This window comes from Thermobia domestica, chromosome 4 (assembly GCF_964235325.1).
Source record: "Thermobia domestica chromosome 4, izTheDome1.hap1.1, whole genome shotgun sequence".
Taxonomy (NCBI): Eukaryota; Metazoa; Arthropoda; class Insecta; order Zygentoma; family Lepismatidae; genus Thermobia; species Thermobia domestica.
This window is the reverse complement of record NC_137457.1, coordinates 39,871,482-39,898,085: the sequence shown is the minus strand read 5'-3', so window position 1 is coordinate 39,898,085 and position 26,604 is coordinate 39,871,482. Positions and strand designations below refer to the sequence as shown.

Sequence of the window (26,604 nt, the reverse complement as noted above, 5' to 3'; positions counted from 1 at the left end):
CCATTTATATCCATATGTAATAGAGCATTCCTTGTTTGTCCATTTCAAAATAGTTTCAAGAATATTGGGTCTCATAAAGTGCTCGAAAGGAGATTGAACCGTATCCACATTCCTGATATTATGACGTGTAAGCCTTGTTTCCAGTCTTGATAATATTGCGAAACGGAGTCTTAGAGACGGAAACTGAGTCCTGAGAAGTCCTTAGTGGATTACTATTGTAGATTTATTGTCCATTCTTTGACTTGAAAAGAAAATGCGGATTCATAAGATAAAAGAAAGGGAAAATCAACATTGTAATAACATAAGATGACTAACAGAAATCAGAATCAAAATCAGAACAAGGATAGAAATATGTTTATCATCGTAGTTGATCGTGCTCATTAGGAACAATTTTAGTGGATTATTCAGAAACAAAACATTGAATAATGTGCCGCGGTGGCTCATTGGTAGCATCTTCATCTCTGGTGCCTGAGATTCCTGGTTCAATCTCAGCGCGCGCCACGTGTAATTTGTGGTGAATAAACACAGTGTGCATGGGTTTTCTTGGGGTTCATCCGTTTCTCCCAATTTCTTCTATCAGCCATTTCATTTATTCTCATTATCGTTGTCAACTTTAGCCTAGGTGGAATAATCGTGGACTCTTTTTTCCCATTCCTTTTTCTACAATATTGAATAAGGATGGGAAAAAGGAAATAAGGAAAAGGGTAATCATATTATCAAATGAAAGAACAATTCCGGAATATATCTTTCATGAAAGTTCAGAAAACTAATAGATCAGGACAAGAAATGCAGCAGATATTGCAAGACTTCGATTTCAACTAGGAGCTATTTCTCATTATTTTTAGGACCCCGCTGGATCTAGAGGCTAGCACACTTACCTTCGACCCAGGGCCAGGTTCTATTCCCGGTAGGAGTACAGTTGAAGGAAGAAATTGGTTCAGATTTCCCTACACTCAGTACGCCTACATCTCCTCTAGTCTACACAGCATAATCGAGTGACGTCAAACTCAAAACAATGCAAATCATTATTTTAGATTTTTATACTACATGAAAGTATATTGGACTGTATTTTACCATTTCCATAAAATAATAAAATCAATTGACAAAAATACAAATGCAACAAAAGTAGAAGTCCATTAGAATATACTTACTTAGTTGTGCAGTGCAGATGTTGAGATATTATTTTTGCTTCTTTCAAGCATACACTCATCTTCAGAATCTAGATATGAATCTAAATCATATTCATCTATATCATTATAGTCCAAACTTTCATCTATTTCACAATCGTCACTAGATGAAACATCGCCACTTGCAGGATCTTCTGGCGAAAAATCAGAATCAGTGATATCTTCATGCAAATTTTTTTCTACGTCTTCGCAAGATAGATTTTTTGATGTCATGGTGCTTCTCATACATTCGAGAAAACAATTGAAGAGTGACTTGTGTCAAATTTCACTCCAAATAATCAGTGGCATGTATCGGAAAAATACAAAAGTTATTAATAATTGCTGGGGTCCTATATGACCCCAATGGTACTCGGTGCAGGAAGTAGAGAAACTTGCGCTCACATACACACAAAAAATATTGCAATGTACCAAAGTGAAGTTCCAAAGTAAACATGAAAATCCAATGTTTGTCTTTTTTTAATGTAATATATTACGCGAGTTACACACTGTTAAACTTAGCTTGGGGTCATATAGGACCCCACGGTAGTAGGAAGGTTAATATTAAATCTAAACAACGCAAAAAGCCAAGCTGTAAATAGGTGATTTGTACCTAATTTTATAGATACTATGGTTACACTCTAAAATCTGCTGCAAGAAGAGGTAGATCTACTTTGTCAACCCGAGTTCATCAACTGCAACAGAATACGCCAATTCCAGAACACATTATTGTAGTAACAGTGACAAGATTTTTCAGACGATGAGTCCTTCTTTGAGGATGTATTAGTTGGCAAGAAAATCGTCATTGCAGGTCCAGGTAGTATGCCTCTCGAAATATCTTCATCCAGTGCAATGAGACTTCAACAGGACATGGAAACAAACCATGATAGATCTGATATAATTCTTGTAGATTAAATTCTTGTAGTTAGAAAAGAACAAGGGAATACAATCAGTGTAGTATTCAATGCAACTGGCGTTTTCATACCACTTTTGTACTACTACTATAATTAAAATGTAACGAACTGTGTACTAATAGAGTCTCCAGTTGCAGAAAGATTAATAGTTGATATTCGTAAGATCGTACAGAAACACACTGAAATTTTCTCTGAACTTCTACCAGCACATACCCTATCTGGGTGACTCACTATATTCTGTTTTTATGGTATAGATGAAGGTAAAATGTCAAGGGTATTTCGCTCAGGATTGTCACTTTCATTCCTAGGGGACGTGAATATGCCATGCGACCAAGTTCTACAATAAGCGACAAAATTTGCTTCTGTATGCTACGGCCAACAATACAATTTCTGTTGTTCGTGTGAAAGTTCGGGCGAGCAAAACCAAAAATCTTTTTGCGATTTCTCAAAGTCTATGTTATCTTCAACCAATCAACGAATTATATAATGAAAATGTTAAAAAAACACTTTACCAAGTGTTTCTACGTAAATCAGCAGGAATAGGAAATCCAAAAGGTCTCGGTTCTGTGGATTATGAGTGGGTTAAGGACGAATTGAGCACCTCACTGGTACCCATCATATTCTCTCTTGGATTTCCATATACCAATGAATCAATATTGAAATTGGTAAAATACGGTTGTTATAAAGGGCACGTATGCTTATCCTCGGCAGGTTACTGCTTTGTTAAAATAATACCTTGCATTTTATTCTGTAGTTGCAGTGATCTAGTTTTTCAATCTTTGAAATTTCATTAATTGAAATTCATCACTGTATCCTAAGACATTTAATGATTAATTATCACCAAAATTATTTCTCTTGTTCTGGTTTCTGAACAACATTTCACATCTTTTGTGAAATATGCATAAACATTTGTTTTAAAGAGCCGAACTTACCGAATTGTAAATATATGTAACTTGCTTTTAATTTTTACTATAGAATATCAACTGTTTATGCATATGATGTGTTCTTAATGGCAACACATGATGGTATTTCTTTTTTATCACCAGTTTGGTACTCTCTGTTTTAGCAAATTTTAAGTACTGAAAGACATTTTAAATATATTTACTAGTATTTTAAAGTAAAAATTGAACAATTAATTTAGTTTTCTGCATTTATATTATTTATTATCTTGTTATAAGTTTGACTTACACAACATGTATTTATAGAGTTGATACGTTTTTTACAAATATGGTGCATTTACAACAATTTGCCTGATAGTTTCTAATACTTAATATCTGACTTAAAAGTCAAAGAGAAATTAAGCTTTATCAAGCTTTCTGAATCGGCTGTTTGATTTGTTTCCACTTGTAAGTTTTATACCCTGTTATCACAGTGAATGAAAAGTGAACATTCACTTTTTCTCTGGTTTAACACCAGTGTGTTTGAAATGATTAATGTAAATAATCCATTGTTAATGTAATATTTTAATGGCATTGATATTAAGATATTTTCCCTCGTGAGTTAAGTACCCAGCTGTTTTAAGATACGATAAAATCACATGGCGTCACCGTACTTCTCTAATGTTTAATACCATACCTTTTTTTAAATAAGGAATAGAAACTACTTCATGAAGTGTACCTAACGGGACTCAGATACATGAGAATTTCTATTTTAAGTTGGATCCACTGTTGTGATATATAAGCTGTAGACTGATATGTAGTATACACCTTTCTCTATTGTATTCTATGACTATCAGTGTGAAAGGAGGATTAAAACAATGGCTTTATACTTACAAAGTATTCTTCTCAATTTTTAACATTATATAATTGATTTATAGTGACTTTTTTGCAAAGCTGATACCCTGCTTTTTGAACAAATTCCCAACAGTGACGTGATGCCACCCGGCATTTGTTGTCACCTTTTGATCCTAACCTTAAAGAGAAATGATAAAATAAACTATAGACAAAAACATCTCAGTATAAATGATATTTATCTGCCGGACTATATTAGTTATGTATCTTGAGCAAAAACGCATTCAAATGTTTTGTTCTAATACTTCAGCAATACTTCTTGAGCTTCTATCTTCATGATCTCTGTAAAATATACCGTTTTCTTTACAGTTCTCATATAATGTTTAATTCCTTAAGTTCTTCCTCTTTCTCTCCTTTAATTCCTCTTTCTAGTTTTTACTGTAGCTTCGGGTAGCGTACACGAAAGTTGTAACCTGGCATTCCTTTCAAATTTAAAATCTGATCCATCAATCGTTTTCCATAATTTTCTTCATTCCAAAATCTTGGTGGTAAGTCTTTATAATCGTTATCGTATAGCCTATACCGTTTGGAATAAATTGTGAGAGATTCGAATTAATCGTATTCATATACCCTCTTTCTCATTCTGAAAGTTATTATTGGCAGTGTTTCTCTCTTCTTATAACAATCAATCGCTCTCTTTTTTTCTTAAATCATTTACCCATATATACTCTTTCCGTAAGTCGTTACACATTTTTATTCCCTCTCCAAACTTTGGTGTTTTCTTTCTTGGTGTTGTTGACAGAAGACATGGTTTAAATACCCATCCCAATAGGTTTGATTTGATTTCATTACATTTTACACTTATACTAGATTTTCATCTCCCTGTTTTCGGAACATTCTCTTGAAATATGGAATTTGAATCAAGTAATATTTATCTATAATCAACTAAATCTTTATAATCATAGCTTGTTGGTTATTTCTTGTAATCATTTCCAATAGTTCTTCTGTAACAATATAATACCTACTAATAATAATCAAATCATCTCCTCTTACTTTAACATCCATATCTCCTACCTTATATATTATTTTTCTATCTAGATTCTCCTCTCATATTGGATAAACTATATCGTCACTTGTTCTACAATATCTTGAAACAATAGGATCGAAATGGGTCGATAGTAAAGGATCTACTCCTTCTACATTACATTTAATTTCATTTCTAATTTGATTTATCTCTTTCGTTACAAGTGTATTATCCTCTCCTATAGAACTATCCTATCTTCGTGGTGCTTCAAATAATTTCGATTCTATTATGTCCTTATTTATGACTACAACTATTCCTTGGATAAAATTTTGTTTTGTTCTGCTAGTTTTGATATATTTTTCCTAAACATTCAATTGCATTGATAAAAGGTTGATTTTCTTGTTCGTGTTTCTCATACATAGCTTGTTTTATTTGTATAAATCTTTTAACTAGTTCTTCCCTTAACTTCAGAAACTTCTTAGCTTCAGCAACATCCATTTTAAAATTTAAAGAAAATAAAAGCCTAATATAACGAAACGTAACGTAACGTACGTTCTTATACGTTTAAGCTCATCTGAGAACATCCACATTTACGTTCTTCTACGTGTGTGCCTTCAAAAATTCCTTAATTGTATTTCTATACTTGTCATTGTTAGGTTTTCTAGTTTGATCGATTATCAGAAAACCATGATCTTCCCTCCAACACCGATTACATAATGATTGTAATTTTGCAAACAGATCCAACTAATTCATCATATATATGTTTAAAATTTACATTGATTTTGTTGGGATGTAGTATAGGCAGGAAGTTACATGAAAGTGTGCACATGCCGTTGTGTAGCTATTTTTAGGTAAAATGTGTATATAAAGGTGTAATGTTATGTATTGTTGATAACAAAAAGAGAATCGCTACGAAGTAAGTAATAGATTTTTAATCGATGTATGATTTGAGATTACTTACTACATATTAGTTATATTATGGGAATAGCGAGTGTTTATCCAACGAATAATGTTTGGTTACTTTTGTGGGAATTGTATACCAATAAGAGGTATAGAAATAAAAGTGATCATTGTTCCTTAAGTGAATAATGATCTGGACAAGTCGGTAGTATTACATTAGATACAATTGGTGTATGTATATATTCTTTTAAGAATATAGAAATCTACAGTTTTGCTTACAGATACAGAGAAAATTTACGTTATCCCTTACTAGCTGTTTTGGTGCTTTAGAGTAGGAATGTCCAAGAAACACTTGAAACATTTATGACGACCTCGAGTAAAGTATTCCCTTATATTGTTTTCTTCCTCTAAAATGAAATCATCATTACCACCACAGAATCTTTCTCATACTTATCTAATGGTATATTATCTGTATCTGTGTATCACTACAGCCACTGTATCAACAATATCCTGTTATATATATATATATATATATATATATATATATATATATATATATATATATATATCAGAAATGTTTTATTAGTTGTTGGTATTCTCGATGAATTAGGCTCTTAAAATAGATAAAAACATTTCCATATTACAATCATTTTCTTGCAAGTAAAACGTTAACAATTATTAGTGTAATCTTTCCACAACCACTTGGCTATAAAATTAAACAAATTATATATCGTCTAATAACTCCTGCTTTTCCTTTTTATTTGTAGAATGTTCTGTTAATCCTGATTTAATATACCAGTTGTCCATTTTATAGATTTATTATATGATAAAATGAGGATATATGCAATTTAAATATTTACTCTTCTATATTATACATGAACCTGTATTATCCATTTGTAACACTTGCTTAATAGTTGATTTTGGTAGTCGTGATTCATTACAAATACAATTACACCTGATCAATACAATTTAAAAGCTATTGAGGAATATATTAAATCACAAATGCGATTAAATAATACTGATTATGAAAAGAGTGCTAAATTCATTGGACAGAACGAAAATAGTAAAATATTAACCAAAGATTTGGTTTAATCTTTGTTAGTATTAATGGTGCAATAGGTTTTAGCGAGAAAAATGCCTAGATCAGAATAATGTGTTGGAGATAAGCCTCCAAAGTTTGACCCCTTGATACCATAAATATTCACTGTAGGTTAGCACAACATATGACTTTAAAAGATAATGACACAACATATAATGGAACAGATTTAATTGCAACAGGTAGAATAAACGCATAATTTAGAGAACCAACTATATGAATCCACTGAGAAACCGTTTTACCGAATATATCATGATAAGTCTGATGAGATGAGAATGGTGATTTGATTGATTTTGATGGAGCTCACATAACTATTCCTCTGGGTGTTCAAACATGAAATATGGATATATTTGGTAATATTGAAAATAAGAAAAGTTAGATTCGAAATATTACTGAGGAGAAAATATATTAGATTTTATTGGAGAATTTAAGTAGTGTATCAGATGTTGTATTCAAAGAAATGTAACTATACCTTTTTCACCCAGTTTGAAAATATTATGGATATGTGATATTAAGCAAAATGAAGTCACAAAACATACTCAAACACTCTTATTTTATATCTATGTATTCCACAAGAAATATCGTGGTAATACTTTGAAATAATAAGCAAATATTTTATGCAATGTCATTTTCATTATATATATTCTTAGTCACTTAATTAACAAGAACTGATAGTCATTAAAACCCAAAAACGACGAGTCTGTAATTACAGTAACAGAGTTTAAAACATAATAAACGTCAACATATTTTTCTATATATATTTTTCATTTCGTGATCATAGCCTGTGCACTTTTAAGTAGCACCTTTTGACCAAAGTAGTTAAAATATAAAATGCAAGTGATTTACAAAGATAAAATAAAATATTGTTTTAGATGTGGCTCAAGAACAAGACATCTTGAATTTTTCACAATTAAAGATAGAACCCTTGGACCGTCATACATTGCAAATACAAGCTTATCTTCCTTTTCGTATGGTCCTTACATATGAAAATTATAATCCATGGAAGAAATACATGATTCTTATTTCATATCATTATTAGTCTTATATTCTTATATTACCCAATTTTAATTCCAATTTTATAAAATTAAAAATATGAAAACATATTCAAAATGTGAAATGTTTCCGGTCTATTCTTGTTCAAAATAGATTCTTTAACTCAACACTATTTATGCTTGTTGTTAAAATAAATTTGTGTAGGTTAGAGATACAACATAACCTAATTCTTCCATTTGGACATAGTTAGCGAAACTTTGATAAATACACATCATCGTTATAAGTAAATATGTGATTGCTTATAACATAGAAAAAGAGCGAATTACAAAGAAATAGTAACAATGTCCAAGGCTAAAAAAAACAATAATTAATTGAATGTCCTTTCAAGGCGCCATAACTTAATCTCAAGTTACATTATCAAAAGATTCGATTAAGTTACATTGAATGGCACAATCTTGAATACAGTCCGGTATATTATTAATTATACCAGTCCTTGATACCCATTCGCGAAATTTTTGTCATCTATGTAATTACTGCGGAATCTGGGAGTACGTGGATAATTAGATCGATTATTTCTATTATGCCTAATAGTTGCATGATTACCATTTTTGTTTCTTCTAAAATTAGATTTGCCCATTACCATTACAATTAGGTTCAGTTATATTACCAGTACGAGAAAATCCAAAATTGCCTTTTGTATTATGATTACAAATTTCCTTAACATTAATAATATGAGTAGGAAAATTATTAGCTTGACTTCGGTTAGAATTGCTTGGAAACTCTGCCTGTCTTTCAAAATTTTGCAATATCGCAAGTAAATAATTAAAAATATACTGTGACGATATTAGGATTTGCTGCAACCCAAAAGGTAATAATACTAGTATTGACGCGATAACGCGTAATTCCGATTGATAATAATTGATCAGTTTTCATTCATTGTATCCAGTGATTGCACAATCGGCGAGATTTTGGTCTACTTTTGGATCATAATGACAATTTCTGGTCTGTGCATCAGGATTTGCCATTAAAAAGTCATTTTTCAAAATTGGCTAAGAGAGTATTTTTGAAATCTGAGTAAGTAAGTAAATTGCTTCTAATAGTGTAAAGTCATGCCGACCATTGTGGCAATATAACATGTGGCAAAATTTTAAGAAAACTACACTCATTTATACCGATCAATTCACCTTCATGTTCAATTTTTAAAAAAATATACTAACGGGAATAACTTTGGATCTACCACTGAATTTAGTCAAAGGGTAATTTCACTAATTTTGAAACTTGTATCTGAGTGTCTTAGATTTTTAAATTTTACGTGTCAGTATTTCGTCGCATTCCTCTTTCTTCATTTTCAGAATTGGAAGCTATGTCCTCTTCGGAATAAAATTTAGGTAAGTTACCGCCTTCTTCACATATTCTGGCTCCGTCAACATTATATTCTACATAAGTTATATTGACGAATGGATCACGAGAACTGTTTGCTGTCCCAAGTTTTTCCTTGACATTCTATACTTCTTACAATTTCATTATTTGAAGTTGATGATTGTAGACCCGTGTTTCTACCTCTTCGACTGAACTTTGCCAAATCGCAAAAGTGGAGAATTTGCTCTATTCTATTATCGGTTAGTTCGAGTTTGGAGTTAATTTGTTTTGATATTTGTTCGATCCTGGTATCTGATCATTGTATCAATTGTACCATTTTGGCATCTACTGTTCCTCGTTGGTAATCAACTACTGCGTTACTTGTTCGTTGTTGTTATTCAATTGTGTGTAATTTGCTCATTTTTGGCATCCAACTGTTGCGTTACTTGTTCCATTTTGGCATTCAAGAGTTGTCCTGTCTTATAAGGTCAGTCCCATTCATTGACGAATGAACGTATTCAGCTCCATTACTGGTGCCTTACTGCAGTGAAGATTCATTTTTGAATGTCGGTATATTTTTCTCTTATTTCGTAACAAAATATAGTCCGTGATGATCAAAATATATGAGACTGTTCACTTTAAACTTCTATCTAGTCTCAAGCTCTTGACTGAATAACACCACCTATAATGCAACGATACCTACTTAAGTATTTTCGTAAATGTACCCAGTTCGAAAATACTACGCATGTTTGATATTAAGTAAAATGAAGTCACACAACATAATCAAAGACTTGTGGTTTTATATCTATGTATTCCACAAGAAATATTGATTGTACTACTCTGAAATAATACACAACACTTTTATGCAATGTTGACTTTCATTATCTATATTCTCTTAGTCACTTAATTAACAAAAAACTGTAGTCATGGCTACCCCAAAACTACTGGTCTGTAGTTACAGTAACAGTGTTTAAAATCACACATCAACATATTGTTCTATATATTTTTCTCTTTTTCTTAACCCGTTTTTGCCCGAACTTTTTACTTTCGATTTTTTTTAAAAATTTGTGTTTTTCTGAATCACCACTCTATACCTCTACTTTTTCTAGATAGAAATTTCTTTATAAAACAACCGATCAATTTTCATATTTTTATTTTGCAAATATACTTTGTACGAATATTATAGTATGAAATACAGGACGAACAGTATAAAATATAAATATTTACTACAGAATATGAATATAAATATTATTTAATAATTCTAAATTATGTATCCTATAGTTCTTATAGGGAGATATAGGAATAAAATATTAACACGTTAAATTTTCAGATATATGCAAAATCAATATAGATTGATATTTAGGATATAACGTTTGATTTTCTTCCCGACAGATCTGACCAATTCAACAACTAAAATTACATTTGAGTGTGGTAAGGTGTGAAGCTGGAGCTATCCAGTGATCCGAAATGTTATGTCTTATACCTCTACGGATGTGTGACAGAAATTCTTTGCTTGTTTTCGTCCTTCCGCTTGAAGATGGTAGAGAACTATGTTTCTGCAAAAATATTTCGATTATACTTCCTATGAAGCCGAGATAATCTAATGATGGGTTTGTTTCTCTTTTCCTGTAGAGTTGCCAAACATTGTGGAAAGGGATATCAATACAGATCGCAAAAGGAGGTCACCACCATGTTCTGGATCTGCTTGAAATTCTGTAATTTTCAATGTTTTCATTCATCCTATCCACTCTTCCCATGAACTTGTTATACTTTGAAACAGAATTAGGTTGTGGAACTGGTAATTTCTTCTCCCTAGGAATCCATCTCTTTGCAGGCTCCAGAGCATTGCATGTAGTTACCAAATGAACTACGCGATTGTCATTCAATTCCACCATCATGCATTTGCTAGCTGCGTCGGCTTTGAAAAAATGCCCCCACCTTCTTTCTTTTGTTCCCGTAGATCTTTCAGTGGGCAACTCTCTATTCGGTTCTTCAAAATAGTTCCAGTGAAACCAATACCCAATTCGGCTAACTCACTTGCTAGTGAGTGATGAAAATAGTCTATCCGCGTATATGTTGAAATGAATATCTTTTGTAATTCAATTTGGCAACTGTATTACAACGTATTCTCCCAAGACAGTGTCTTTCGGTGTATTTACATTTCGTCCAACGTATGGCTGAAATTGTACCAGGTATCCTCGAGGTTCACACAGACACCACACAAATAAAACTGAATTGTTACACAATAATAATCGGTTATAATAATAATAATAATAATAATAATAATAATAATAATAATAATAATAATAATAATAATAATAATAATAATAATAATAATAATAATCTCTTATGACTAAATGGTTAACGTTCTCGCATCTGGTGCAAGAAACCCAAATTTGATTCCCGGCAATTAAAAAACTATAGAACCATCAGGTATCTCTGTAGAATGTACAATCCTACCACAAAGGGAATTGAACCTCGGACTCAGTGCATCAAATACATGCGTGATACTAACTAGTTCAGTAAAGAATTATACATCCAGCATACATCAATGCTCCATACATTTTCAGAAAATAATTTATAATATTATTAAGTGCAATAGTATAAAATTACAACCAAATAATATTATGAGCTATTTTCGATACTTTTAGAATGATATGAGTGCTTGCACCGCTAGAAACAAAGTAAATATAAACAGATAAATCGTACGGAAAGCAAAAATCATTTATATTTTAATAAAAAAGTAATATACATTACAAGTTGTGAGACAGAAATGAAATTTTACAATAATGAAAATAATGGACCCATTCGTTCCTGGTGTTCCATTATTGGAACATTGTACTTTATTTCACACTGTACAAGTTATAATTATTAATTTCTTTATAAATCTTTAATATGACTTGAAACAACTATTAGTCAAGGTATCTGAGGCAATAAACGGACAGAATTATAAAAATAAAGGAATATTTTCTTACTTTCTTTCCTCCATGGTGTATGTAAAATTTTCTTAGAAAATGGCGTCACCACCGCGGGGTGCAAAAGCTAATAGAGGAGGAAGCAAGTACATCCGCTCTTCATTCCATCCCTTGTGAATGCAGTTGGCACGTTCTCAACTAATCGCGATACAATGTAGCCAGCTGAGCAGGTATTTGCGTCATCTTTAAAATTGTTCCAATATTGGAACACCGGGAAAAAACGGGTTAATCACAGCCTGTGCATATTTAAGTAGCAGGTTTTGCTCAAAATAGTTAAAATACAAAATGGAATTGATCTAAACATATACCATAAAATATTGTTGTAGAAGAGCCAAATAAAGCTTTTATTACAAATAAGTGGATTTGCGAGTTAAAGACTCGTTAATACAGATTTTCGTATTGACCAAGAAGATGCTGTAACCATAAACGAACTTAAAAACGTGGGTATTAAGAAAGATGATAGAGATGTTTTAAGGAATGGATTAGTTAGATTAGTTTTTACCATGAGAGATGATTATACATTTACTTTTTTTACACGATTTACTGGTTTACAATATTCTATTGATAGCTATGCTGTAACATTATGACAGCTCTACGAAAGACGTTACTAGCAATCCAGAAGAAAATGACAGGAAAAGGTCTGAATATGTATTAAAATCATTAGGAAATGAACACTTAAAGAAAGACGATATTGATACTTAATATTACTAAGAAAGATATTACTTAAGGATACTACTTAAAGATACTTGATACTACTTAAAGAAAGACGATATTGATGTTCGTTACAAAAAAGATTTCGAAATGATGAGCAGATATAGTTCGGACCTAATTATGAAGAAAGAAACTGAAAACTTTTTAAGTCAATTGTGAACTAAAAATTTTAAATTTAATTTTCAGAATATTCAATGTATCTAATGGTTACAATTTTCTCTATAATGGTAAAATAATGCATATGGAATAAAACTTGTATAAAAATTTTATTAACGTATATTTAAAGAACACTGTACTTGGCAATTTTTCTTTAGACATTAAAAAGAGCTATATTATTATCTTTCAAACCAACATATCTGCTATGGAAAGATTACAGTTATTTTTTGTTTTAATGTATATGGAAGGAGAGTCTCCATGGAATTGTCATTTGCTACATAATAAAAACGGACATCTTCGGTAATATTAAAAAAAATGAGAGCTACATATTACTACTAATGAAAAAGATATTGAAAGTTAAATAAAGATGCTAATTTAATTAACCGGAAAGAGACTGTAGAATTACCATGACAATTAATAAAATATGTTAAAAGCCCGGTCTTTCTAATACACAAATTATCTAATGGTTAGAAATTTCTTTATAATATGAAAATAATAAGTATGGTTTTTACGTTAATACATATTATATATACATATTTTAATGACATTAAAATTGTAAATATTACTTAAAGTTTTAACAGAAATGATAAGTTAGCAATTATACCAACTGAAAATTATAATTCGAAGCATGGTAAATTATTTCTTGTTATTGTACGTGTAGAAGGAGAATATCAATATGAATCAGATGATGATGATGATGATGAAAATGTTAGAAGCATAATATTAGGTGGTGATACTTATTACTTTCCTATACCATAAATAATGTTGATGTATTGTGTTAAGTTTAAGAGAAAGCTGACACTTTAACTTCATTTAAAACAACAAAAATTGGTAGAAAGTATAAGAAAGGTAAATGCTTAGAAGTAATACAAATAAACCTCAATGCTCAAAACAAGACTGACTTTATCGAGACGGAATAAGAGAAGAAATTATATAAGAAATGCATAAACCAGCAAGAAAGACCTTTGAAAGGTTAAATATTGTTGTAAAAGGTATTGATGATTTATCCTAGGCTGATCTTGTGGATATGGATGGTGGTGTATTAAAAGGAATGTAAAAATAAACAAAGGGTATAAATATTTACTAACGATGATTGACGTGTTCTCAAAATATGCATTCGCGGTTCCTTAAAGGATAAGAATGTTGTAAAAGCCTTCGAATCAGTATTAAAAATTAGTAGACCTAACAATTTACATACTGACAATGGTAAAGAATTTTATGACAAAGACCTTAGAAATTTACGAAGCATTCCAATATGCATCATTTCTCAACTTTTAGTGCTAAAAATGCTTTAACAGGACTCTTAAGCAAAATATGTGGAAAATATTTCCTATTTGAGGCAATTAGAAATGGATCGATATATGAAAAGCATTGGCTGATGAGGATAATAATAAAATACATAGAACAATTGCTCTGGTGCCTCTAGAAGTTAATAAAAAGAATCAGCAAAAGTTATTAGACGAAGCATAGAAGAAAGAATGTAAGCATGTTAAACCAAATATAAGATTGCTGATTACGTTCGTATAAACAAACCTAAAGGTTTGTTTGGTAAAGGATATACAGCGAATTGGGAAACAAAAGTATTTGTTATAGCGAAGTTATTCCTTGTTAAACGCCAAAACACAGAATTAAAGATTTAAATAACGAAGAAATAAAAGAAGAGTCCATGAGCCATAATGATTAAAAACTAAGTATAAAATGAGCACGTGGTTGAGAAAGTATTAAGAAAGAAAGGTGAGAAGGAATGTGTTAAATGGTTATGGTTTGATAACTCTCACAATAGTTGTATAGATAAAAGTAATGTTGTGGTGTAAATATAAATTAAACCTTTTATGGAAGATAAATCATAAAACAACACTCAAAAATTATAAAAGAAAGAAAACAACAGACCACATTTGGAAGGCTCCTACCACACTATATTGCTTTACGGTGAGGGTCATACAGCATTGCGCCAATTTTAAGTGAAAAACGGTTCAAGAGGTAGGGGGCTCTACACACAATCCTATTATAAGAAACACTAGGCTTTTTGAATTCAAAAAGCTAAAATATCATTATTATCTAAGAGAAAAGAATCGTAAAACGGTTGAAGAAACAAAGGGGTCTACGACAATCTAAACAATTAATTTCTTATATAGGTTCATCGCTCCGAATTCGTGACGATGACTTTAAGGTTGTTGCAGTTAGCAGATTTGTTGTTTAGGTTTTTATGGTAGTAATCTCTCTCAGTATCAAAGATGCGCAAACTATACAAAAATTCGTGTGGACTTTGTAGTGGATAAACATCATGCTTGTGGGTTTTCTAGGGATTTTCTTGCTTCCTCCCACTTTCCTCATATTTCATTTACGGCTTAGATAATAATGATAAATTATAATAGCCGTAAATGAAATAAAATCAAGAAGTAAAATTAAAAGTGAAATCTATTTTTATTCTGAAATAGCTAATTGACATGGGAAACATTGTGAGTTAATGCTAGAACACCTTAATATTATTTACAGTGGTATTGAAATTATAAAACCATTACTAGATAAAATAATACTAATGAAAGAACAGAAAATTTTGATGCAAGAACAGGAAATACGATATACAGAAAGATAGACACCAGAATCAAATTGGGATATCAATAAAGAAAAAAAACAACCAAAAGATCATAATGAAGTTAATTCTAAAATATATATCAAAAATGAATTATTTTTTAATAAATTATAGATAATTTGATGGGTTATTTCCATGACAGCCGTATTCCTAATACAACACGTTAATATAAAAATGTGAGGAGTTTTCAAGTGTTAACAGTTGTCTTAGGGAGACATGAGATCCAAAAATAAAAAGTGTAAGTAATAAATAACTGATTTTGAGTAAAGACACAGTAATTAAAAATAAAAATGAAATGAAGAAAATCAAATCAAATCAAAATGCACAAGTAAGAAACGAAAAGGTTATAATGAAATGTCTAAAAAGACACACTTTAATAAAAATTAAAATGACAATGAAAATGAACATGTGCTAAATCTCTCTCAGTATCAAAGATGCTCAAACTATACCAAAATTCGTGTGGACTTTGTGGTGGATAAACATCATGCTTGTGGGTTTTCTAGAGATTTTCTTGCTTCCTCCCACTTTCCTCATATTTCATTTACGGCTTAGATAATAATGATAAATTATAATAGCCGTAAATGAAATAAAATCAAGAAGTAAAATTAAAAAATCGAGGTTATAATGAAACATCTAATTAAAATGCAGTAATTGACTTGAAGAATTTATGTAAAGAGAATGGGATGGAACGTTATTCCCGATTAAGAAAAGCAGAACTAGTCCACACCGTTTTAAGACGTAATAATCATAAAGAATTACCATTCTATAATGTTCAAAACTATTGTATTTTAAATCTAACACAATTTAACAAGAAGCCAGAGAAACAAATAAAATGCTATTGCAAACTAAATAAGAATCAACTTGTACAGGAATTGAACAAAAAGCGACTAAAATATATTTCTAAAAGGTAAACCACTACAACAAACAATAAAATTGAAAATGATATTCCCATTTAAAAAAGAAGTGATTGTATAAATGAAACCGAAATGCATACCTATTATAGTAGCACTAGAAGAAACAGCATTGAAGAAACAATTGCAGACTATTAAAGTTAAAAACATAGGTGGATATATAGGCCCAATAAGCTTTCAAAATACTATTGGAGGAATTGCTATTGACAAATCAAAGAATTAAAATTTCATCCTCATAAAGGTAACCTTCTTTTCGTTTGTAACTGTATTAAACATACATAAAAGAGTACAATAATTAAATTTTAAAGCAATGATTGGTAAAATGTTACAACCAACCGATCTAGATGAAGATATACACCATGCTCCGAGGAGAAATGGTGTATTTTCAGGGTAAACGATCAGGATGGACATTACATCAAACTAAATATCTAGGGATCAAATTAAACAAATATGTGGTATTAAAAAGTTCTTTCTATATTGAAATTCCAAAACCAATTAAATGTAATGAATCAGTAATTAATATTCAAAATAAAGATAATTGTTTTTGTACTCTTTTGGGAGTTATATAAAACCTATAGACATATGTTCTCAGTATCAAAGATGCTCAAACTATACAAAAATTCGTGTGGACTTTGTGGTGGATAAACATCATGCTTGTGGGTTTTCTAGGGATTTTTTTGCTTCCTCCCACTTTCCTCATCCCACCATTTCTCTTCATCACCACCTCCTTTAGCCTAACCGTCATAACCGTTGGACTTAAAGATCTCATTTTGACAAAACTCATATAAGTGATCAAGAGTATGAAAATGTGAGAAAGGTTTGGAAATTATTCGAAATTACAAACCTTACAGAAAATTCCGAACTTTATAACAAAACGGTTGTGTTAATATTACCAGTTGTGTACTTTCGAAATGTACATCGAAAAGCTTATGATTTTCATCATCTTGGGGATTTCACTTCTTTTTTCTTTTCGTGAGATTCAATTTTAAAGATGACAAAAAATGATCTAGAAATGTTTATGGAATATGATAAGATATTAATGACAGACAAGGGTATAAGAGGTTGAATTTTACAAAGTAGTAAAACATATGTAAAAGCAAACAACAAATATATGAAAAACTATAACAAAAATAACTGTTCAAAATAGCTTGCATATTTAGACGCAAATAACTTATATGGTTGGGCTATGTGTCAATAATGCCCTATAAAGACTTTGAATTGGTTAATCCTTACATAGATATAATGATTATTCCAGATGATTCTGAGATAAGTTATATATTAGAAGTTGATTTAGAATATCCGAAGTATGTACATTATAATTACTCAGATTACCATTAGCACCAGAAAGCATGTATTCACCAGGATAGAAACAATCAAATTTTTTAAACCACACATTATAACAAAGAAAAATATGTTATTCACTATAAACATTTATAAATGCATATGTCACTTGGGATGAGATTAAAGAAAGTGCACAAACTATTAGAGTTGAAACAATTAGAATCGTTAAAGAAATATAAAGTTTTGTATACTGATAAGAGAATAACAACTAAGAATGTTTTTGAGAAGGTCTTTTCAAATTAATGAATAATGTATTCCGGAAGACAATGGAAAAAATATGAAATAAAAGCTTTGAGTTTTACGTCCCACGCTTATGCCGGTTACGGAAGATAATGGTATACATTAGAAAAATACTATATGTTATCTTAGAATTTGATCCGAAGATGGTATTAAAATTAATAGCGAAACCGAACTTTGAACACAGAACAATATTTACTGAAGATTTGTGTGCGATACATAAAAAAGAAAAATTAAAATTCAATAAACAGATATATATGCTAATAAACGTATTAGAATTATCAAAACTATTAATGTACGATTTCCGTTCCAGGACTATCAAACTTAAATTTGGAATCGATATAGATTTGTTATATTGACACTGATAGTTTTATACATGAGATAGAAACATTTGGCTTCTATAATGTCTAAAAGAAATTGTTGGTCTGTTTGATACAAGCGAGTATGAAAAGGATAATAGATATGGGATACCACTAATAAACAAAAATGTATTATGAAAAATGAGATATGAAATCAATGGAGAAAAATGTCTAAACTTATTGGATTATGATCTAAAATGAATGCCCTAGAGTAGAAAGTTAAGAAAAGAAAAGAGCGAAAGACACTACGAAACGTGGTAGCGAATGTGTTATAGTTTGATGATTATAAGAAAACCCTATTCCGTAATATAAGAACATATTACGGAACATTTTCCCTAGTTCTAAGAATGACTTATACACTATAGCTGTTAATAAGTTAGCGTTAAATCCTAGCTATGATAACAGCTATATACTAAAGGATGGTCTAAATACTTCAGTTCGGGAACATTATGGGTTAGAGTTGAAATGTGATTATTTGTAGTTTATATTTAGATATGTAATTTTTAGGTGATGAGTTATTTATGCTTATAACTTCATAAAGTTCTGACCGCTTATACTTTCCATTTAGCTTCACGGAATTTTGGTACCTTCCTTACAATTCCAAGGTGGGTAGTTTCTGAGAATTTTAAGGTGGGATGAATTTTGAGCAAGTTAGAAAATATGGGGTTTTACATTGCATGATTTTTAACCAGATTTACTGACTAAGTGGTCACTTGGGTTTCAGAATTATGAGTGGTATTGCTCTTTAAATATTGTTAAAAAGATATTATAACAATTTGTCTGCAGAACATACATATGCGCATTACTGCCCATGACTGCCCGAATTAATTGTTTCGTGATTTTCAGTTACGTTTGTTCCATATGATCGTAGTAAATCTGAAAATAACGACATTTTTGTTGTTGTTGTTGTAATTTGTTCACTGTGAGCCCTGTCACAAAATTCCACACACAGCATCTCCCAGGCATATAAAGTTATCCCTATTTGCGTGTCCATATGAACTCACTGGGAAGTTATGGGTTAATGCAGTCGAATTTGTGTCATACGCATTTGATTGCAATTGTTTATTTCTTTTTTAAGTGAAGTGGCTGAGAATTCGTATCATAATGACAATTAAGTATAGGACGGAGATATGTGACTAATATCGTCATGTTTGTCCTATTTATTCTGTCGTTTTTTTTGATCCGTAAAAAACTCATTAATTCTAAGATACTAGAAAATAAATATAGTTGATTTTTTTTCGTTTATTAATAATAATTAAAGCGTTATGTTTATTCTAATACTAACGTGCATCAAAATAATATTATAATTGTTTTACATAAGAAAAATCCTCCTAATATATAAAAGTAGATATATTTGGTTTAGTTGGCAATTCTAAGTTTAATATAAATTATCATAGTTTATATTTTACAAACTGTGGCTGCATTAGTAGGTTGAACATTATTGTTTGCGTGTTTTGGTAGCCTACAGGGAAACAAACATTTGACTTACGATATTTCATACGCACTAGCTAATGTTAGGTTAATTGACACGTGTGGCTAAGAGTTAAATATCTCGTCGCAGTTGAAATAATATTTTTTCTCGCATTCGTCCTTTATCCAAATTGCGAGAAACACCAATAGAGGCCTCATGTCATTTGTAAGAGGATTTTGTATTTAACTTAGCTTCAGTTTTTGTTTGGTTTCTTAAGTCCCTTTGAAAATTTCATTATGACACTTTATCTAAATGTCAGTATCACTTGAACCTTTTACTTAAATATATACTATATATCCATCAATGCTTAAATTAATGTACGTAACACATTAGACTTTAGGAGATCTACCGTAAACAGAATAGAAACAACTTTCGTATTCAAATAAATATAATGAAAGATAAATGACATTAAACCACTTCCTCAGCTCCTACTCTTTTTGCGATACTGTGTATGCTTTAAAATATGCCATAGGTCGCCTTTGCGCGGAGTAAGTTAGTAACTACAAGTTGTACTAATCTTAATTTAAACTCAAAATTAAAACGCTATATGAAAATGTTGTTCTCTAAGTGGGAAAAGCTTCAAGTTTCATTTAAAACACATACACAGAAAACGAAATGAAACACTTAACAATGAATACTGTTCAAATTAACGATGTGCATATAAATGTGGAGAATTTGCTGGTTCGAACAAACCAGTTAATAACAAGACTATCATCCAATAAATTTGTTACAGCAGCCAGGTGCATAGGCGTCATAGAGCTGGTTCCTTCAATGATGCATGTTCTCTGATATTTCAGTAATTTTCTAACAGAAGAGCATATCTTAGTCGAATGGAAGAAAAATATACCTATAATGTTCGGCTTCACTAACTTTCCAGTGCAGAACTTAAAAAACGATGGAAAAGAATTATATATAACCTGCAACTTTACTCTGTCAGTCTTTCAGGTATAACATGTTAAAGAATTAATCTGAATTTGGGAAAACATGCGTCACAGGATATCGAAATCGAAATAATGGTTAACTGTTCGGTATTTTGCATAAACCGGTAGACTTTAAAGAGGGAAGCCGACATCTTCTAATATGTTGTGAAGAAGTAATTATCTACCGTAAGAGATGTCCTTGTAAGATGCTGATTAAACTTCATTGACCTTTTGGGGAAAGAATAATAATAAGAAAAACAATAAAATAATGAATAGTGATAGAAACAATAAATATTAAACACTATTTAACTCATGTATTTACTTAAGTTAATCGATTTATTGTAATTTTAGACTATAACCTCTCAAAAACGTTTTATTCATAACGATGTAATAACATTAACTCCAGTACACTCACAATCTATTTTTTGCTGATATTAAGTTAGAAAGTTTATCCGGCATTCGTTTAAAAAAGATATGCCGCCACAGAGGAAACTAAGAAGAAAATAATAGGAAGCTATGGAACATTACACTGATATCTTCTATGGTAAACGGTTAAAAGAATAGTGAGTACACACTAAGAGATTCTGGCGAGAAGCTTTTCTTAAACGTTTTCATTCTCACATATGTTGCTTCTACGATGATATTTTAACCTTTTCGGTACACATTGTAAGTATTTAATATCAGTGTTTTCATTGTAATTGCATCTTTAAAATCTAGGTTAAACGCATTTACTGCACAAAATTTATTTACACGTTCAGTTACATCGATTTTTTGTTTTGTTTTGTTTTTTACATGTCATTAAGCATTCTTCAAGAAACCGATTGATTCAGTTTTTCCTCTCAACTCAATATGTTCGTTGCGTCAAGTTTGAAACCGAACTATCGCTTCTTGATTTCCATCTGATGTGGCAATCATGATTGAATTGTTGGATCAGAATGGAATCATGATTCTTAATGTTGGTACTAATACTCAGCTCTCTAGTTCATCTTAAATCAACTCTAAAATAAATATTTTCTTATGTAGTATTTCTAAAAATAGTGTTTGAGCTTTCAATTCAAATACACCCACTGACCATGATCAAATCGAATATATCACACTACGTCTTTCAATATTCAAAGTTGTACACGTCCAGGGAATCGTCCAATAAGTATTCCTAACTCCAACGAATGAGATCCAATAGAGTAACATTAAAATCCAGCAAATTAAGTCGAACTTTTATGGCATCATCTAAAAGAAAACTATTCCGTAAAGGTGAATCACTTACTTAACACTACAGTACTCGCATGAAATTGTTGAAACATGAGTGCTCGCGCGGTTTACGATTGTAGTCCATTTGATAAATATGTATATATTAGTGGTTATTCAATTAGTATTTTTTACATTATTTTTGTGGGTTTTCACAAGCAATAAAGAACACATTTCAGTGCTAACATTTTGTTTTTTTAATGCAGAAAAAGAATTAGAAGCCAAAACTTTATAATGGGTATGCAATTTACTATATTTTTGTAATTGTTCGTTTATTTTATTGCTATTTGATTAAAAAATTGAAATAAGAGAGGAAATTTGCATTTAAAGTGTTAAAATTTCTTATAAAAATAAAAAGAAGTTCTTAAATTGTTTGGAAGTTTAACTTTTTCACTTGAAAATAAGGTCAAAAGTATGCAAAATTTTGGGTGTTTCAGTCATAAGAGTCAGTGCAAAGAGTTTGCTTGTGGTCAGAGCAGATCCACTTACTGCACCTGAAACATGTTTTTCGGATACTCTTGTTTCTTCATCTTCCACAAAAAGGGTTGATAAGTTCCATAGCCACAGATTGCAGGAAGTCTCTACGGTTGATCATAGCATCATTGTTATTTGCTTTGAAAACAATGAGAGCGTTTACTCTAGCAACGTTTAACACGTGGAAGAAGAGAGTGAGTGGCCATATTTGCGAATTCCTAGCTGTATAACACTGGCGACACAATTTGTCCAATATATCAACTCCGAATTTAGTGTTGTTCTATCTTAATAACTATGCAGTGTAGGTATGATGTTATTACACTGTGTTCTCGTATTTCTTGGGTGCACTAGATCAATATACCATCTGATAATTCTGTCCTTTCCAATGTAAAATTCTCCGTGAAACTTGTCTTCCAGGATAACACCGTTCCTTTCTTCATCTTCCATTTCTTCCAAATCGTCACTACCACTTTCTTCTGAGTCACTACTCGACAACATCTTCCTCTATTTCATCTTAGTCTTTTATACTCAAAACACTTTCGTTGTCACTTTCAGTTTCTGTTAGACGCTGTCGTATCTGTTCTTGCTCTGACATTTTAAACTAACATATATCACATATATTTGAGCGAATAATGTGAAATAATACATTCAAAACAAGAACAGTCAAAAAGTTAGACAGAAAACAAACTATCACCTCAGTACTCGCACGGATTACAATAGTAGTCGATGCGAAAATAACAATACGTATAACATCAGTGCTTTGACTTTGGGTGCTATCACTCGACTAATGGTGTTGTAGAAATGGGAGAGGAAGGTAGACGACCGCTGAAGGTCGCAAGTGTTGCCAACCCTCAGATACCAGTAAACTGAAACCCACTGGACTATAATAGTAATCCGCGCGAGTAGTGTAGTGTTAACTACAGCTAGTTTACTGATTTAGAATTCCATTGTGCAATATCATGGTACCTTTAGTAGTCTCAAATTTGATTCTGTTTCATAAGAGTAGCCAAATTCTCTCCAATTCACAAACAGTATATTTAGCGTTGTGTTGCAAATCTCCACATACATAGTAAAGTTAAATTACTAATTCTGTTTTATTATCAGCTATTCGGATAACGTGATCACGTAAGATGGTAACCCTCATACCTTTGTAATAAGATAAATCCGTTACAATAGTCTACATATTGAACGGCCTTACAATTAACAATTTTAGCTTTTGACCGTTGGGTAAACAAAGTTTGTCTATAATATTTTGAGTAGTACTTTCTGTTCCGTTTGTTTCAATTTAAATTTCTCTATACTTATATAACACATTTAAGATTACTGATGCGTGAAATCCACATTGTCGTTATACAGCAAGGGATATGTTATTTTATCTCATGTTAGTTATATGTGTACGTCTTGTATTGCGTGGTAGCTGAAAGGTATTGTAAGAAGACGGTCCAATCCCACCCAGGAAAAAAGGAAATTCAAAACGTTTTATTTCATCTTAAGAGTTGCTGATAATATTGGCGTTATTAACATTGAAACTAACTATATGTCTAGTATTGGCATCAAGACTCATAAATATCCTTATTTTTGGGTAATTTTCTTATGAACGTATCGGCTGCACACATTAAATTAATACCTTCTACTATCCAATTGTTTATACCAATGCATATAAACAGTACAGAAGGAGGAAAAATATATACGCAGTAAGTACTAAATCTGCGATTCTATTTCAAAGTTCTCATATATAGCTACAGTAATTTATTGTAATAAATTCTTTGCTACTCGGAATACTCGATTTTGATGTAGAATTGTAAAAGTAATCAATAGGTTTAAACTTACCAAAAGTTTGCAGCAAGAAAATTACTGTAAAGACCAGAGAAGACATCACGTCATCTAAAAAGTAGCTTATAAATATGAGTTAACACTGTTTTACGAAATATGCTGCTAACAGGAATTCTTTCCGTACTTAATTCTCAATTGTGTAATACATAATATTAAATATTTATTAGTCGGAAAGAAGTTTATCCAACACACATGATGGTACGCACTCACATATTTTCACAAATCACAATGACTTTAATAAGAGAGTTTGCTGAACAATTGAAATCTTTTTAGAAACAAGGCTTATGATGTAATTACACGCACACGTTCGTTTTAATCTAAGGTCTAATACTTAGCACCTTTTCGCAAAAATGAATACAATTGTTTAATCGTTGCCTCTTATCATTTCTTGTTAATATGCGGGATGTGATATTAAATTGAATCGTAGAAAGCTGAAAGTATAATCATATTTGTTTTATTTCAGTGCAATCCTATGTCGTATTCTGATTGTGCTAAGCATTTTTCAGCTTTACTGGTAGTAAGACTCGATTGAATTTTGGAATATGTCATGTTCTTTACATCTACAGAATTATAGGATGCAGAATAATATCGATTTATTTTGTAAAACAGTTGTACATAGGTTTGTAATTGTATGAAAAGAATTAGAAGTATTTCATTTAATTTGAAATAATTATTTTGAGATATAGTATAGCATATCATAAATTATTGCAAGTGATAACTATAATAAAAATATTCTGTGAGAAAGAGAAACAAAAGTGAAATTAAATATTGTGATTTGACATTATGATAGGGAATGGATGGAAAAAAAGATTTCAGTTAATCTAGTATAGTAAAATAATAATGTGGTTTAAATTTTACATTGAGAAATTAATTTTAAATAGGTTAGCAAGTTTGAAAAGATAAATAACGCTAACAATTATTTTTAAGATGAATAAACAAACTATATATAAAGATTTTAAATACAAAGGACAGGCATTTTCTCTCTTTCGTCTCTTATCTATGTTTTACGAATAGAAGAGTTGTAACAATGTTCAAAATAAATTTTCTGTATCCTACAAATCCTTTCATTAAAAATGTTATTGATCTTTATATATTTAAGCTTTTCAAATTTTCAATAGAAAAAAACCGTCCTCATTATTTACTTTCAATTGTTTTCTTTCATAATAAATATAATTATTAAGTTAAAAAGAAAACACATAAAAGTGCACTAACTTTCATTCATTGTCAACAACGATAGAATAAAGTGTTAAGACAATTCATACTGCTCAACGCTATGCAACTCTGCAATGCGTTTTTTCTGCAATCTGCAGTTCTTATAAATATTAACTAACCTTTCGAATATAAATATCTAACAATGATATACATATATAGTAAAAAAACCTAGAAATTTTAATTCTAATTGTTGAAACGACAAACCTCTTTCATGCTGTTCCTATATAAGATAACAAATGATTAAAAATGTTAATATGTCATACAGTTCAACAGCAAAGTATGAACCAAACATACTTATCATATATGTTAAGGTGATCGCTTAGTGATATATGATCATGGATATCGTTAGTGAGTAGAAGGAAAAATAAAGAAGTTATGTTGAAGACCTGAGTAATTTCAGATTATGCGATATATAGTGAGTTTATTGTATATTTTAATTACGTATATAGCATTATGTTTACGATTATTGAATATATACTATTTATGTTTACTCTTCTTAATATAACAACTTGATCAAGGGAGAAGACAAATTATAGTCGCTATATTTTGTAATAATTCATTGTGATTGACATTTTAATATGTAAAATAGATTATCCTGATATCAAATATGTAGCGAATTTGCTATAAAATATCTAATAATTGAAAGGGTTCTTGCTGTTATTTATTGTGGAAGAAAGTATTGTCAGTATGATGAGATTATTTGTTGTATATGGTCAGTTATCCGGCTGCGGAGGATTTTTTCAAATAACTTAGAATAACTAGATAATATTGATATGACACTTAAGGATATTTATTTCATTTTTACTGTTGGTCTTAGGATTGGACAGCCTATAGACGACTTAAATTTATTTGATAAAACGCATGTTTGTAAAAAGAAGTACGATCCATAGCGGATATATAAATACATCAAAGAACTCTTTACAATATATGCATTTACACCATCTAGTCCAACAGATGCTCTAAGTTTTGATGTTTCATTGACATTTC

The 26,604-nt window shown here is 30.7% G+C and overlaps 1 protein-coding gene across 1 annotated transcript in view; it reads right to left on the bottom strand.

Moving 5' to 3' along the window:
- LOC145683299 (trypsin-3-like) overlaps positions 1–24,553 on the bottom strand; it is a 182,927-nt gene extending 158,374 nt beyond the window's left edge. Inside the window, exon 1 of the mRNA XM_081754660.1 lies at positions 24,403–24,553. Coding sequence (XP_081610786.1) covers positions 24,403–24,448 — 46 coding nt within the window. The 5' untranslated portion in view covers positions 24,449–24,553. The remainder of the gene's footprint in view (positions 1–24,402) is intronic.
- Between the last annotated feature and the right edge of the window lie 2,051 nt (positions 24,554–26,604).